General features: G+C 36.4%; 1 protein-coding gene across 3 annotated transcripts in view; it reads left to right on the top strand.

Annotated features, from left to right (window-relative positions):
• BLTP1 (bridge-like lipid transfer protein family member 1) overlaps window positions 1-17,037 on the top strand; it is a 207,168-nt gene that overhangs the window by 45,943 nt on the left and 144,188 nt on the right. For all 3 annotated transcript variants that reach the window (XM_055550342.1, XM_055550341.1, XM_055550340.1), the window contains exons 12-17: window positions 1,127-1,283; window positions 2,302-2,380; window positions 4,941-5,032; window positions 6,329-6,446; window positions 16,391-16,546; window positions 16,807-16,904. In XM_055550342.1, coding sequence (XP_055406317.1) covers window positions 1,127-1,283; window positions 2,302-2,380; window positions 4,941-5,032; window positions 6,329-6,446; window positions 16,391-16,546; window positions 16,807-16,904 — 700 coding nt within the window. The remainder of the gene's footprint in view (window positions 1-1,126; window positions 1,284-2,301; window positions 2,381-4,940; window positions 5,033-6,328; window positions 6,447-16,390; window positions 16,547-16,806; window positions 16,905-17,037) is intronic.

Here is a 17,037-nt window from a genome sequence, read left to right as displayed (position 1 = left end):
AAGCAGTATTTCCAGTTACTTATGACTCCTTCCTCATATTTTCCTTTTAAAAGTCACAAACTGATACTTTTTCTGAATGTATGAGTAACATGCTAATTTTTTAATTACATAGAAGAGTCTGAATTGAAAATTTCTTGATTTCTTTCATCTTTTGTCACATAAGGGGAGGCAAATACATTAGAGCTCTAGCTTACAAACACTTGCATCTTTTTAGAAACCTGTTTCTCTTTAGACTCTTATTGTTATAATATTGATTAACAATGATTATAAAAATAATAGAATAACATTTCTTTCTATGTGCCATGTACTACCAAGTGTTTGATGTGTGTTGTCATTTAATTCTTGGATCTATTCTCTGAGACTGGTTATGATAAACCTCATTTACAAGTGAGGAAGCAGGCAAGTATCCTCAGAAAGGTTAAGTAATTATCCAGAAAGCAAAAATGATTGTAATTAAACCATTCCCCTTCAACTCTTTATTTGCCATTTGTACATTTGATATACTTGTAGAAAGTCTTTCTCAACGGTATTGGTTGAATAGTGTAAACTGGGTCTTGCTGCTGCTGCTGCTAAGTCGCTTCAGTCGTGTCCGACTCGGTGCGACCCCGTAGACGGCAGAGCCTGGTGGGATTCTCCAGGCAAGAACACTGGAGTGGGTTGCCATTTCCTTCTCCAATGCATGAAAGTGAAAAGTCAAAGTGAAGTCACTCAGTCGTGTCCGACTCTTAGCGACCCCATGGACTGCTGCAGCCTACCAGGCTCCTCCATCCATGGGATTTTCCAGGCAAGAGTACTGGAGTGGGGTGCCATTGCCTTCTCCGAAACTTGGTCTTACCCACGTCTTATTTTATAGCAGTATATTAGGTGCTCAAAGTTCATTGATCTCTGAAAATAGAAAACAATGGAGAAAATAGAAAACAATGGAGAAAATATGTCTTTCATTTTACTGAAAGGAAACTATAGTAGGTATTATTTTGTGACTTATTTTTTTGAAATTTATGTCCAATTGTTAAATGAGATAGCAATGATAATATCAGTATAAAGTATAATACTGATTTTAGTCTTTTTTATGAGAAGCAATTTTATTTGAACAACTTGTCATTATTCTTTCTTCCTCCTTATTTAGAGATTGTCTGTGGAAGTTCTTCTTCCCTCCTGATTATCAAGTTCTGAAAGTTTCTGAAATTGCACAGCCTGGGAGACCAAGACAGATCCTTGCTTTTGAACTACGAATGAATATTATTGCAGATGCTACAATTGACTTGTTGTTTACCAAAAATAGGGTAATTATTGAAATAGTAGAAAGTAATGTTTAAAATTTGACCATTATCTTCCAGAGTGTTTTTCTGGTAATTAGTCCCATGCGTATGTGCTAAGTTGCTTCCAGTTGTGGTTGACTCTTTGAGACCCTATAGACTTTAGCCTACCAGGCTCCTCTGTTCATGGAATTCTCCAGGCAAGAATACTGGAGTGGGTTTTCCTCCTCCAGGGTGTCTTCCCTACCCAAGGATTGAACCCACATCTCTTATGTCTTCTGCATTGGTAGGTGAGTCCTTACCCTAGTGCCACATGGGAAACCCGACTAGTGCTATACTTGGATTCATTTCTGTGAGCTTTGCCTGACCCCTATCCCCAGTATGTATGTTACATCATTAAGTGCCAAATACTGGAAAGAACTAATGAAAATAGACTTTGATACTGTAGTCTCCTTCTTCTTCTCCTTTGAATCTAGCCAAATTGTTTTAGTGTATTTTTGGTATAAATTTGAACTTTTGCTCTTAGGAACTTTTAATACCTATTTAATATTGTTGTTGTGGCTCAGTGCCTAACTCTTTGCAATCCCGTGGACTGTAGCCTGCTAGGCTCCTCTGTCCATGGGATATTCCAGGCAAGAATACTGGCGTGGGTTGCCATTTTTTTCTTCAGGGAATCTTCCCGACCCAAGGCTTGAACTTTGGTGGGCAGAGTCTTTACCACTGAGCCACCTGGGAAGCCCTATTTAATATTGTGGATGTGTTCTATGCTCAGTTGTGTTTGACTATTTGTGGTCCTTTGTACAATAGCTTCCCAGGCTCCTCTGTCCATGGAATTTTTCAGGCAAGAATACTGGCGTGGCTTTCCATTTCCTCCTCCAGGTGATCTTCTTGACCCTACAAGTGAACCCATGTCTCCTGTATTGCAGGCAGATTTCTTTTCTGCTGAGCCATTGGATTGATGATTGATTTTTGTCTGCGTTAATAACTGAAAAGTAAAGATGTGAGAATAATTATAGTGTCTCATATGAATTTTTTCTTTTGGTAGGAAACAAATGCTGTACATGTAAATGTCGGAGCTGGTTCATATTTAGAAATTAATATTCCAATGACGGTTGAGGAAAATGGTAAGCTACAATGAGTGTTTTTCTTTTTAAGTGATTATGGGCATAATTAATATATAAATAATTATTAATCTACTTAGACTAAAATTAATTGAGTTTTCTCTTTCAGTTTTCTGTTATATTTTAATGTGCCCTTGAAAAGTGAAAGTGAAGTCGCTCAGTCGTGTTAGACTCTTTGCGACCCCCTGGACTGTAGCCTACAAGGCTCCTCTGTCCATGGGATTTTCCAGGCAATAGTACTGGAGTGGATTGCCATTTCCTTCTCCAGGGGATCTTCCTGACCCAGGGATTGAACCCAGGTCTCCCACATTGTAGGCAGGTGCTTTACCATCTGAGCCACCAGAGAAGTCCTATGTGTGTCCTTAGTAAATGCTATATAATTATTCATGCACCTAGAGAGAAGAGAAAAACTGTTTTATTCAAGCTAGGTCTTATTTGTGCTGTCATTGTACTTTATACCTTTCTTTTGTAAGATTGTGCATAATTTGCTTAGCATATGGTTTTCCGACTAGTTTATTGCTCTGTAAAAGCAGGTGCTGTATATTTCGTTTCACCAGTGTATACCTGGTACCAAACCCAAGACCTGGCACATGAAACATGGTCCATGGGCAGAAATTGATCCAGTAGCTAATAAGCTTTAAGTTATATCTTTAGTAGATTTTTGTCAGAAAGTAAGCTTGTTCTTTGAATAGCATAACTTTAAGAAAGCAGAATATTTCATGTTTAACATATTAAATCATGTCCTGATAGTTGTAGTTTCATCTGAGGTAAAATAATCTAAGTTCATTATGCATTTGAAATTTGGGCCCTGATACAGATTAACCAGTAACATTAAACATTAAATACTTTTTGTTAAATTTATCAAAATGTCAAATAGTCTTCCTAATTTTTCTTTGTTTTTCCTATTCTCTTATTACATTTGTAATTGAGAACAATTGAAATTCTGCTTTATTCACTCTTGAGAGTATGGAGAGTAGCAGCTTACCCTTATTTTTAAATTACCGTCTAGCAATGTTTCTATCACTTTCCCAGAAGCATGAGTAGAGTAATTTTTATATGATTGGCTCTCTTTCCTTGTTTCTGTCACTCATTTTGTTTCTACAATAAGAAGAAAGCAGGCAAAGGGGTTGACTAGATTTATTAGTTTGTGTTAAAAAGATAGCAGTTGAGTCTGCCTGCTTAGATAATTAATCGAAAAAGTGATTTAAAATGAGGTAGTATCTTTTCCCTTTAACTTTAGAGCTATTATAGTGAAGAACTAAACCTTATCTTAGTTACTTTTAAAAGAATAATCATACTAAATCTTAAAGCAGATATTGAGATTCTCTAGGATTCAGAGTAGTCGGTTGGAAAGTAGCATCTTTTAGGATAGCCTTAATTACTGACATCTAGGTAATTCTGTAGGGGAAAGACAATTGGGTGTTGCATAAAATTGAGACTAGTTCAGTTAAGGGAGTGCTTTTGCCTTTTTTAAACTGATGATGCAAATAGGATAATATTTGTACATATTTTTTAGGGGTACAGTTATTGGTGCACAGGGGTAAAGGGGCCATCTGAGGACTGAGGCATCATCATCTGGACCTATCATGAATTCATGGGAAGTGCCACAGCACAGTGACTGTGGAACTACATGAGCAAAGGTCTAAGGAAAACCCAGTCAGATTCTTGGTAAAGTTGTTGTTTAGTTGCTTGGTCATGTCCAACTCTTTTGCAACCCCGTGGACTATAGCCTGCCAGGCTCCTCTATCCATGGAATTTCCCAGGCAAGAATTCTGGTGTGAGTTGCCATTTCCTTCTCCAGAGGATCTTTCTGACCCAGGGATCGAACCCACATCTCCTGCATTGACAGGAGGATTCTTTACCACTGAGTCACCAGGAAGCCTGGTAAAGGTTAGATGGCTTTTAAGATGAGTATCTTCAGAGAGAAAAATAGACTGAAGTCTTAGATAATAACAAAACATTTAAAACTTCCCCAAAAGATTCAGGTGTTTGGGGGAAAAAATGCCCAGAGTGGGATGCATGTTGAATTAACCATATAATAATGATCATAGTTTTAGTGTTCATAGGAGGACAGTCCATCAAAAAAAGAAGTGAAATACTCTGAACTTTTCTGCTTTTATTCAAAAAAGGGCTGTGTTGTTTGATAACTGTCATTATGTAAGGAATAGCTGTTGTTCAGAAACTCACTATATAATGAGTAGTTGAAAATGATGAATATATGTACCCTTGAGTTAATGGGGAAAAAAAAATCATGGGAGCAGTCTTAAAAACTTGCTTATTAATCATTTAGAAAATAGACTTGTAGTTTTGCATTAGAAAGCAAGATCAGGATAGATATTATATGAAAATGGAACTTTTTTTTTCCATCAGAGCTGTCCAAAGTGAGAAAGGTTATGGATTAGATAGCATAGTCTACATTATTGGAAGTGTATTTAAATAGTAACTAATCACCAATTTTCAGGAATTCCTTCTTTGGGTGGTGGGGGAATTTGTTTCCAGTTTCTGAAAATTTTAATTATCTATTTTTTTAGGTTCTTATTTTTTATGTTTTCACCTATTTTAGGTTATACCCCTGCGATTAAAGGACAGCTGTTACATGTTGATGCCACTACGAGCATGCAATACCGGACTCTCTTAGAAGCAGAAATGTTAGCAGTAAGTCTTACGTATATGATGATATGCATATACCTATAAAATACAAATTTGGGTTTTATTTTTTAATATAAAATTTTAATGGTCAAGTCATCAAATGATCTGTCTTCTTACTCAGGAACCACCAGGCGCTCTTGCCCATATTTTTGGGAAGAAGAGTAGATTCTCAATGCTTTGGATTCCTTTTGGCCTCTCCCTATTGCTCTTCTTTTAGGGGAAATGAATATAAGGCAGCAACACATGGGTTTTTGGCCTTTAAAAATTTGAGAAGTTGTTAGAAATTTTTTTTTAAACTTTATTGTATGGCTGGACACTCTCCTGTGCTGTAAATAATTAGATAAATTTTTACTGTATGTTTCCTGGCCCCATCAGATTCTTTCTCAAGGTTAATAGTTCACTGTCCTTTTTACTTGATGAATAAAGTACAAGGAAGAAAATCTTATTGATACCCTAAATTGCACCACATTAGAAACAGAATTAATGTGGAAACACTTATGATTAAAAATTGCAGGCTAGGAACTCATTAATCAAGCTGATTGTTATTTTTTCTCAGGGATAAAAATAATAACCAAATTTACTGTGTGGAATAACTAATATTCAGAGAGGATTGTTTTATTTAGATGGTATCATTAGGTCCTTAATTGTTTATCTAAACAAGCACATTTACACAATATATGTAAATTAAGAGGAAAATTTTACAGTTATCCAAGAATATATTGAGTACTATAAATATGTGTTAAACTGACATATTTAGCATTTTAATGAATTCCTGAGCTATTGCTGATAAATGGTACTGTGCAATAATGCTATTCCTGGTCAGGCAGCTCTTGCCTTTGGAGAATTGCCAAGTCTTAGCAGGTGAAATATATACAGAGCACCATGTCAGGTTTATAACTACTGTGCTGTCAAATGAGAAGCCAGGAGGCACTGGTGGCCAAACTTCTGTGTGACAGGGTGCATTGCACTCTACCCTCCTTGACCCTGAGCCTCTCACTTAATAGATTAAGTTTAAAGAAGAATTAATGAGGTTACTCTCTTTGTTTAGCTACAGTATCAAAACTGTAGCCTGATTTGTTCTTAACCTTTTTTGGCCACATCATGGCTTAGTATTTCATGAGCTGGATGTAACCATGGGTACTGACCTTTAGCCACAGCAATTTGAAAATCTGTATAGGACCCTCTGTTCAACTCGGTAGGAAAATAAGTTTTAATTACCAGTTTGTGTGAGTTCATTTCTAATGCTGTTCACACAATGTCATGTTTTAACATCTAACATTTTGCTTAACATTTGGTTTGCAGTTTCACATCAATGCCAGCTACCCCCGAATATGGAACATGCCACAAACGTGGCAGTGTGAATTAGAGGTTTATAAAGCCACCTACCACTTCATCTTTGCACAGAAGAATTTTTTCACAGGTAATTTTCTAATAAGTAAAAATACAGTGAGATTTATCAGAGAGAATTTGTTTATATTAATTAAGTTTTGCTTTTAGATTCAACATAGAGACTTAATGACACAATTCATACTTTTTCACTTTTATACTTCTTTTGGGGCTGAGATTATTAGAGGAAAAATTTAAATATATATGTTCTGTGCTGTCTTTTAACCCATAGAAGGAAACTGGGAACCCAAAATTGACCTTGGAAGGAAGTGCAAGAATTCTTTTTTGTGTCACTCTAATGGGGGAGTTAGATGGGGAGAATGAATTGGTTTTTTCCTCTTTATGAATTAGGCATCATAGTGGATTTATTATTTTGTTTTAATTATTATAATCCACAGACAATATATTCACATAATCAAATATGTTTTTGTATTCAGAGTCCCTACTTAACTCCTTTCTGTTGATGTTGTATAATTGAATTGATACTATCGTTAGTTGGAAAAATTCTTTTATTTCTTGCAGCATGTTATGATAGCTACTTATTACATTTTATGAGTATGGGAATGTGTAGTCTTAGTCTCTGAATAACATAAATGTTTAATCACTACAGTAATTTAAATTATTACATAAAAGTAAGCATCTTTTTAGCCTTTCTGTAAGAAGTTTAACCAAACAGAATCAGTCTGCTTTTCCAGGATCAGCGGCTACCCCAGAATTTCTGATATTTGTTTGACTGATTGCTACATTTATCCATTTGTTTGTCCACCCACCAGTTGTTTATTTGTGGGTATAGCAGTGATTAAGATATGCATAGGTAGTCCTGTCGTGACATTATTTACTAGTAATATGATGTGGGCCAAATTGTTTAATTGTTTAAGCTTCAGTACCTTATCAATGAAATAGAGATGAGTTACATGATTCTTCTCCAGGATTCAGGTTTCAAGGTCTCAGTAGTAGAAACTTTGACAGAGTCCCAGAAAGTTAAGCTTTTGTCAGTGAAGCTGGACAATGAATACTTATTTCAGGTTTATGAAAAAAATATATATATCTAGAACTTAGTGTGTATTAGTGTCTGTCTCTGTTTTAAGCAGTTTCACATATTAAATCATTTAACTTCTATAATAACTCTCTGAGGTCAATTTTATTATCATTATTTTATAGAAGAGGGTAGTCAGTTACAGAGTGGTTAAGCACTTTGTCCAGGTTTAGGTTGACTAGGTCAGGTTAGAATTCCAACCCAATAGTCTGGCCCAAGAATCTGTTTTTATATAAATAACTTCTTTTCCTTCTCACTTAATATTTTGTCATTTCTAACTTTGCTTGTCTTTTAAAGTAGATTCCAGTTTCTTTATTTTATTTTATTTTATTATTTTTTTTAAAGGTCCAGAATTTTTTTAATTGAAGGATAATTGCTTTACAGAATTTTGTGGTTTTCTGTCATACATCAACAAGAATCATCCATAGGTGCAACTGTGTCCCCTCCCTCCTGAACCTTCCTCCCACCTCCCTCCCCACCCCACCCTTCTACATTGTCACAGACAGTTTCTTTATTTTAGATTTTTTAGATTATAAATTATTTAATTTATTTAAACTTAAAAAACCCAACATTTTCAAGCATGTTATACTTTACATTGTGTTTCCTCCAGATTTCACAATCTCAGACACAGTAATGCTAAGAATAGTTAGATAGAAGTATAAATTCCTCAAGATTTAATGTTTATTTTGTAGTCGTGCTTACATTTAGACTGAATATTTTATTAAACAAGTACTCATTTCTTAAATTATAATTGTGTTTTTCTTGAATCTTTTTCTTTCTCTAACTCTAATCTTTATGCTTCTATCTGTTGAAATTAATTTTTGAGTTACTTTTTTTCTAAAATTGATTTGGAGAAATATTTAAAATGTAGAAAGGTACAAAGCTTAAGTTCGCATTTCCCAGATTTAACAACTGTAATATTTAGATGTATTACTTCTGAAATCTTTCTGCTGCCGTGTGCATGCTCAGTAGTGTCTTACTCTGCGACCCCATGGACTAGTAACTCACCAGGCAACTCTGTTGATGGGATTTTCCAGGCAAGAACACTGGAGTGGGTTGCCATTTCCTTCTCCAGGGGATCTTTCCAACCCAGGGATCGAACCTGTATCACCTGCATTGGCAGGAGGATTCTTTGCCGCTGCACCACCTAAGAAACCCCCAGAAATCTTTCTAGAATCCTTTAAAAACTTTTTTATTCTTTAAAAAAGATAGAGTAATATTAGTCTAATCTTGGAGAAAATACACTTGGTCATAGTGTTTGAATTGCTTTTCTCTTTTCTCAGTTTTACATTTCTTTATTGACAGATTTTTGCAGAAAATAAATTATCTATTTGTATGTCTCATGAACCATTCTCACATTAGGTATTAGTGAGCTAAAATTGTTCATAAGCAATTTCAATGTGAGACAAAGATCACCTCATGATAAAAACATTATAGAGCTGCCTCAAGAACGAAAGATTCAAAATAAAGGCAGAAGTGAAGTCTTTACTGGCAATAGTGAAATTGACTTATATTTACTCTAAGAGAAGAACACGACATTATAATAGTATTACAATCCCAGTACCACTTGATGGATATTTTATAGGGTGTAGCTTTCCTGGTAGCTCATCTGGTAAAGTATCCACCTGCAATGCAGGGAACCCCAGTTTGATTCCTGGGTTGGGAAGATCTCGCGGGAGGGGGGATAGGCTACCCACTCCAGTATTCTTGGGTTTCTCTGGTGACTCATCCGGTAAAAAATCCACCTTCAATGTGGGAGACCTGGGTTCAATCCCTGGGTTTGGAAGATCCCCGGAGAAGAGAATGGCTACCTACTCCAGTATTCTAGCCTGAAGAAATCCATGGACTATATACAGTCTGAGGGGTCGCAAAGAGTTGGACACGACTGAGCGACTTTTGCTGGCCTAACAAATAGGCCAGCAAATTATAAAGCAAGTTGTAATTATATAGTAATTACTTAATTACTGTATTACTTAATTAATTATAAGTAATTAAGCATTTAAGTAATTATTACAACTTACTTAATTATAAAGTAAGTTGAAAATGAGGTTTTTTCCCAGACTAATATTTAGATTACCAACTTCACAACTTTTTTTTTTCCATTCCCAATATTTGTTGAGACATGTTTTATAGTTTGGTCCATTACCATTGAAAAAAATTCCATGTATATTTGAAATGCATGTAGTTAATAAATTGCCTATTAGTTCATGTTTAGCTGAATTTTTCAAAAATTCTGTATATTTACTGATATTTAGTATGCTTGACTTATCAATAATTAAGCATCAAGCATCAAAAACCTTCCTTTTTCCGGTAAATTTATTTGGTAAAACCATCTGGTAATAAGAGCATTTTTTGGTTTAAAAAGAAATACATATTGGAAATAGTTTTTGAGGTTCCTAGTAAAAATATTTTGTTACCATAATTTTTAATATTTATCAGTAAAGATGTTGTGTAAGCTGGTGGGGAAACTGTACTGCAGAATATATTGAAATTGTAGATAAGATACTTGAAAAACTTGTAAGATATTAAAATAGAAATTGACTAATAATGATAAAATTACATTGGTTTCCTTAGATTAGTAGATTATTTGAATTTTTGTTTATTTCATTAGCAATTATATTTCAGCCTTTTAATTAGTAGTATCAACTAAATAAATGCAACCACTATAAGCTGAGAGTCTCTTATGAATAATGATTCAAAACAAATATAAACCATGATCTCAACCTGTAGAAAATTAGGAGGGTATCGGGAGAGGGAGCTCTGGAGCCTGAGCCTACCTTCGAGCAAGGGAGTCTTGGCTCCAGGCCCCCTTCTGGGCATGGAGGGCAGCGTGTGATTCCTGTAGGTCAAGAAGGAGGTGGGCTGGGGGCTCAAAACCAGGGGCAAAGGGGACTTAGCTGCAGCGTCTGTCACCCCCATCCCTCTGGCCTCCCTCAGTTCCCCACACTTAGGTCTTTCCTTCCTCTAACTCTGACTCTGTCCCTTCCTTATAGCCCAGCCTGGATCCATCCCCATGACCTATCTGCACCCTCCCACTGCTCCCCTGACCACGGCCCTCCCCCTGCAGCCACCCTCTCTTCTACATGGGTGATCTGCTTCACTCTATCTGGGGTCTCACATCTAGCCAGTCTCCAGCTTTCTGCTGTAGTCTAACCTCAAGCCCTTCTGTTGTGGTCTAACCTCTGAACTTTCCACTGTGGTCATGCCCTTGACCTGCAGTCTAACATCCAGCCTTCTCCTGTACTTTCACCTCTCACCCTCCCACAGCAGCTTCACTGCCCTTATGGTGTAACATCCAACCATTCCAGTGGTCCAAGGTCCACCCTAGAACTCTCCCTTGCTATTTAACCTCCAACTAATGTGGTCTAGATTTCCCTGATGGCTCAGCTGTTAAAGAATCCATCTGCAGTGCAGAGGAGACAAGAGAGGCAGGTTTGATCCCTGGGTCGGGAAGATCCCCTAGAGAAGGAAATGGTAACCCACTCCAGTATTCTTGCCTGAAAAATCCCATGGACAGAGGAGCCTGGCAATCTACGGTCCAGAGGGTTGCAAAGAGTCAGACACGACTGAGCAACTAAGCACATCGCTTATGTGCATATCTTTATTTATCAATCTCAAGTATATTGCACAGCCATGAATTGTGACCCTAACAAGTACATGTAAGATGTGAATACAGAGGAAATCCCCATGATCGGAAGGCAATTAGAGAAAGTAAGGAAGGGCATTAAGATCTGAAATAATCTTTGTAAATGAACTCAGTAACATTAATGAAAATTTGCATAGTGTTTTCATAAAACATTCCAAAGCATATTCATTTTTATCACCTTCACAACTCTGAAAAGAGAGCTGTTACTGTTATCCCTGAGTTAATGGTGAGGAGGTTGAAGAAACATTCAACAACTTGGGCAGACTCATGAAGCCAATAAGTGGGAGAGACATTTAAGAACAATTTTTTGACTATAGACCCTTGTTCTCTCTGTATGGTCATGTTATTGTTAAAGATGGTTAGCATTTTCCTTAACAAAGAGGTTACCAAAGAGTGTGTTTATTTTAGAAGGGATGAATAATTTGAATAAAAGTGCAGAACCAAGCATGTTTATGAGGAAAAAGCATGAGGAAAAACAACTTGATGAGTGATAAATTTTGTTTTGTGTAGTTGGTTAATCACAGAGATGACGTTTGGGCACCTCCTGAGTGCTGACCATTGTGTTAAAGCCAGTGATGATGCAGTCAGGATAGTTAGGTACAATAGTATGTAGAAATAAAGTTTTAGAAGTAAGCATAGATACTGTAAGATATGATGAACTATTGGGATTGCTTTTTAAAAGAAATAAAAATGTATGTAAAATAAAGTAAAATTAAGTGGAATTTTCCTGTCTCTAGTCTCAGAATAGGTTAATTGGTCATATGCCTTTTATTGCTGATATAGTAAAATTCTGCATCTTATTAATATTAATTTTTATTGAAACTTGATATTAAATTATTTTGTCATTTTCCCGAGAGGATTTAATATATGTGTACAAGTTTCTGTATGTTGCAGTTATTTTTAAAATGAGTTCATATGATATTTGACTTCTGAGTTCTTTACTGAATCTAATATTTCCCCTTTAAAGATATCCTTTAAAATTCAAGGAAAATGACTTTAAATTTATAATTAATTTTGCCTATTATTTTTCTTAGAATATCTTTAATAAGTGCCACCATTCATGTGCTATCTTGTGACAGTTTCTGTGCTAAAAGTTCACTTATTATCCCCTCAATTTTCACAGTAAGTCTGTGCAGTTGTCCCCATTTTGTAAAAGAGAAGACCAATAGAATTTCAGTCATTTGTTCAAGATTATATAACTCGTAAAATGATAAGCCAGAATATAAACCCAGGACTATCTGGTTGTCAAGAGTTTGTGTTATAACAATGGTACTTGCTTGTCTCCATCAAATACACAAAGTTCTGATTTTGTAGCACTGTATTATGTACTGAGTGTACAAAGATGAGCTTGACACCTTTAGGAGGATATGATTTATTAAAGAATGTGATTCCTGTGAGTATACAATACATGCAAATGATGTGAATGCCAGAAGGAAAAGCACTGTGACATCTTTATATAGTATAAAGAGCTTTTGCCTGTTGGGTTTAAAAAAATATTTAAGTATGAAAGGATATGCAGACAAAATATATGAACACAATTTTGAAGAGCAACAAATAAACCATCTAATGCAGCAGTACAGTAAATCAGCAGTCAGTAAAGCTGATTGACTGTAATTCTACAGCCAAGACTTTGTTTTGCTCACATTGTATTCCCAGGGTCTAGAACAGAGTGTGCACACAGTAGACATTCTGTAGATATTTGTTTTGTGAATAAAGTGACATGAAAAAATATTCAACCCTCCTTGTAACTAAAATATTCAATTAAACTGAGATATCATTTTTCAGTTATCAGAAATCAAGCTGCAGCACCCCAGCTGCCATCAAAAAAATAAAAATAGAGGTAGAAAGAAATATAATGCAGGAACAGGTACAGTGAAACAGATAGTTGACCATACATTTTTAATAACATAAATTGATCTACTACTTTTGGAAAGCAGTTTGTGATTTATTGTTGCTTAGTCACTCAGTCGTGTTCAACTCTTTGCGACCCTATGGACTGTAGCTCTCCAGGCGCCTCTGTCCACAGGATTTCCCAGGAAAGAATACTGGAGTGGGTTGACATTTCCCTCTCTAGGGGGTCTTCCTGACCCAGGAATCAAACCTGCGTCTCCTGCATCTCCTGCATTGGCAGGTAGATTTCATACCACTGAGCCAGCTGGGGAGTCCTTGTGATTTATAATAGCCTTCAGTTCAGTTCAGTTCAGTCGCTCAATCGTGTCCGACTCTTTGCGACCCCATGAATCGCAGCACGCCAGGCCTCCCTGTCCATCACCAACTCCCGGAGTTCACTCAGACTCACGTCCATCGAGTCAGTGATGCCATCCAGCCATCTCATCCTCTGTCGTCCCCTTCTCCTTTTGCCCCCAATCCCTCCCAGCATCAGAGTCTTTTCCAGTGAGTCAACTCTTGCATGAGGTGGCCAAAGTACTGGAGTTTCAGCTTTAGCATCATTCCCTCCAAAGAAATCCCAGGGCTGATCTCCTTCAGAATGGACTGGTTGGATCTCCTTGCAGTCCAAGGGACTCTCAAGAGTCTTCTCCAACACCACAGTTCAAAAGCATCAATTCTTCGGCACTCAGCCTTCTTCGCAGTCCAACTCTCACATCCATACATGACCACAGGAAAATCCATAGCCTTGACTAGCCAGACCTTTGTTGGCAAAGTAATTTCTCTACTTTTGAATACGCTATCTACGTTGGACATAACTTTCCTTCGAAGGAGTAAGCGTCTTTTAATTTCATGGCTGCAGTCACCATCTGCAGTGATTTTGGAGCCCCCAAAAATAAAGTCTGACACTGTTTCTACTGTTTCCCCATCTATTTCCCATGAAGTGATGGGACCAGATGCCGTGATCTTCATTTTCTGAATGTTGAGCTTTAAGCCAACTTTTTTACTCTCCTCTTTCACTTTCATCAAGAGGCTTTTTAGTTCCTCTTCACTTTCTGCCGTAAGGATGGTGTCATCTGCATATCTGAGGTTATTGATATTTCTCCAGGCAATCTTGATTCCAGCTTGTGTTTCTTCCAGTCCAGCGTTTCTCATGATGTACTCTGCATATAAGTTAAATAAGCAGGGTGACAATACACAGCCTTGACGTACTCCTTTTCCTATTTGGAACCAGTCTGTTGTTCCATGTCCAGTTCTAACTTATGCTTCCTGACCTGCATACAGATTTCTCAAGAGGCAGGTCAGGTGGTCTGGTATTCCCATCTCTTTCAGAATTTCCCACAGTTTATTGTGATCCGCATAGTCAAAGGCTTTGGCATAGTCAATAAAACAGAAATAGATGTTTTTCTGGAACTCTCTTGCTTTTTCCATGATCCAGCAGATGTTGGCAATTTGATCTCTGGTTCCTCTGCCTTTTCTAAAACCAGCTTGAACATCAGGATGTTCACGGTTCACATATTGCTGAAGCCTGGCTTGGAGAATTTTGAGCATTACTTTACTAGCGTGTAAGATGAGTACAGTTGTGCGGTAGTTTGAGCATTCTTTGGCATTGCCTTTCTTTGGGAATGGAATGAAAACTGACCTTTTCCAGTCCTGTGGCCACTGCTGAGTTTTCCAAATTTGCTGGCATATTGAGTGCAGCGCTTTCACAACATCATCTTTCAGGATTTGAAAGAGCTCAACTGGAATTCCATTACCTCCACTTCTTTGTTCGTAGTGATGCTTTCTAAGGCCGGCTTGACTTCACATTCTGGGATGTCTGGCTCCAGGTCAGTGATCACACCATCGTGATAATCTGGGCCATGACGATCTTTTTTGTGCAGTTCTTCTGTGTATTCTTGCCACCTCTTCTTGATATCTTCTGCTTCTGTTAGGTCCATACTTTTTCTGTCCTTTATCGAGCCCATCTTTAAAAAATTCATAAACTTTGATCTAGCAAATCTACTTTTGAAATCTGTCCTGACAGAATAATTCTGAATATGTAAAATATCTTGTATGGAAATATATGCAATAACATCATCTACAACAAAAATTTGAAGAAAGTCTAAATATCCAAGTACAGTAAATGGTTAAATAAATCTTTACAGATCTTTTTAATGAGCTATCATTAAAATCTTTGTTACTGTCTATTAAATAACATGGCAAAATTTTGAGTTCAGTGAAAAAAAGTAATACATAAAACATGTGCATCTTAGGATACTATAAAAATTTACATTGAGAACAAACTAGAATGAGATATGTCCACAATATTAGATATTTGAGTAGCAGAATATCAGGTGATTTTCTTGCTCTTTTATCTTCTTAAGTTTCTTTAAAGATATAATATGTATATGAAATACATTAAAAATTTTCTTATCTGTAACTGTCATTAGTAAGTAAGCATTTTTACTGTCAAACTGTTTGTTATTGTTGTACTTCAGTTCCTAAGTCATTTCCAACACTTTGCGAACCCATGAACTGCAGCACATCAGGCTTTTCTGTCCTTCACTATCTCCCTGACTTTACTTAAACTCATGTCCGTTGAGTCAGTGATGCTATCCAACCATTTCATCCTTTGTCGCCTCCTTCTCCTCTTGCCCTCAGTCTTTCCCAGCATCAGGGTCTTTTCCAGTGAGTCAGCTCTTCACATCAAGTGGTCAAAGTATTGGAGCTTCAGTTTCAGCATTAGATTTTCCAATGAATATTCAGGATTAATTTCCTTTAGTATTGACTGGTTTGATCTCTTTGCTGTCCAGGGGACTCTCAAGAGTCTTCTCCAACACCACAGTTTGAAAGTTGTCAGTTCTTTAGAAGGTACTCAGCCTTCTTTATGGTTCAACTCTCACATCTGTACATGACTACTGGAAAAACCATAGCTTTGACTATACTGAACTTTGTCAGCAAAGTAATGTCTCTGCTTTATAATACACTGTCTACGTTTGTCATAGGTATTTTTCAAAGGAGCAAACTTTTTTAATTTAGTGGCTGCAGTCACCATCTGTATTGATTTTGGAGCCCAAGAAAATGAAATCTGACACTGTTTCCACATTTTCCCCATCTGTTTGCCATGATCTTAGTTTTCTGAATGTTGAGTTTTGAGCCAGCTTTTTCACTGTCCTCTCTCACCTTCATCAAGAGGCTCTTAAGTTCCTCTTCATTTTCTGTCATTCAAGAGGTATCATCTGCATATACGAGGTTGTTGATAATTCTCCTGCAATCTTAATTTAGCTCCATTTTAATCACCTTTTAATATTTTTGTATAAAAATTCTTTTAAGTTACAATTGAAAACATCATTTTTGATGTTAAAATATTTTTGTTTTCTGAATTTCAATTAATTGTACATTTTGTCTCCTACTCCAATTATTTTAGATTTAATTCAAGACTGGTCAAGTGATAGTGCACCAGACATTTTTTCATTTGTTCCATATACATGGAATTTTAAAATCATGTTTCATCAATTTGAAATGATTTGGGCAGCTAATCAGCACAACTGGATTGACTGTTCCACTAAACAACAGGAAAATGGTAGGTACTTTAAAAAAATTAGGTTAAATATTCTGTTCATTAAGACAAATATCAACAAAGAAAATTGGTGTTGATTTTGTAGTTTTAATAGGTACTAGAATTGACCTTTTTTTGCATTGTCTTATGAGGCTCTCAGAGAACTATTTCAGAATTCATATTGAACTAAGCAGTTAAATTTAATTTTGTTTAGGTATGTAGTTAAGGCAGTTTTTATTTCATTTTTTTTTGGAAATTAAATTTCTTTTTCTCTTTTTTTGCAGTGTACCTGGCAGCCTGTGGGGAAACATTAAACATTGATTTTTCTTTGCCTTTTACGGACTTTGTTCCAGCTACATGTAATACCAAGTTCTCTTTAAAAGTACGTATAATTGGATGCATTGTTTGTTCCACAAGGTCTATTAATAGGTTTGATTTCCTGGTGCTTATCTTTATTCTCTCCTGCCCATTCTGTTGCCAGCCTGCAGTATTTTGGCTTTCCTCCACTGTTCACT

The sequence above is a fragment of the Bubalus kerabau genome, chromosome 16, assembly GCF_029407905.1.
Source record: "Bubalus kerabau isolate K-KA32 ecotype Philippines breed swamp buffalo chromosome 16, PCC_UOA_SB_1v2, whole genome shotgun sequence".
Lineage (NCBI taxonomy): Eukaryota > Metazoa > Chordata > Mammalia > Artiodactyla > Bovidae > Bubalus > Bubalus kerabau.
This window is presented reverse-complemented; position numbering and strand designations above follow the sequence as displayed.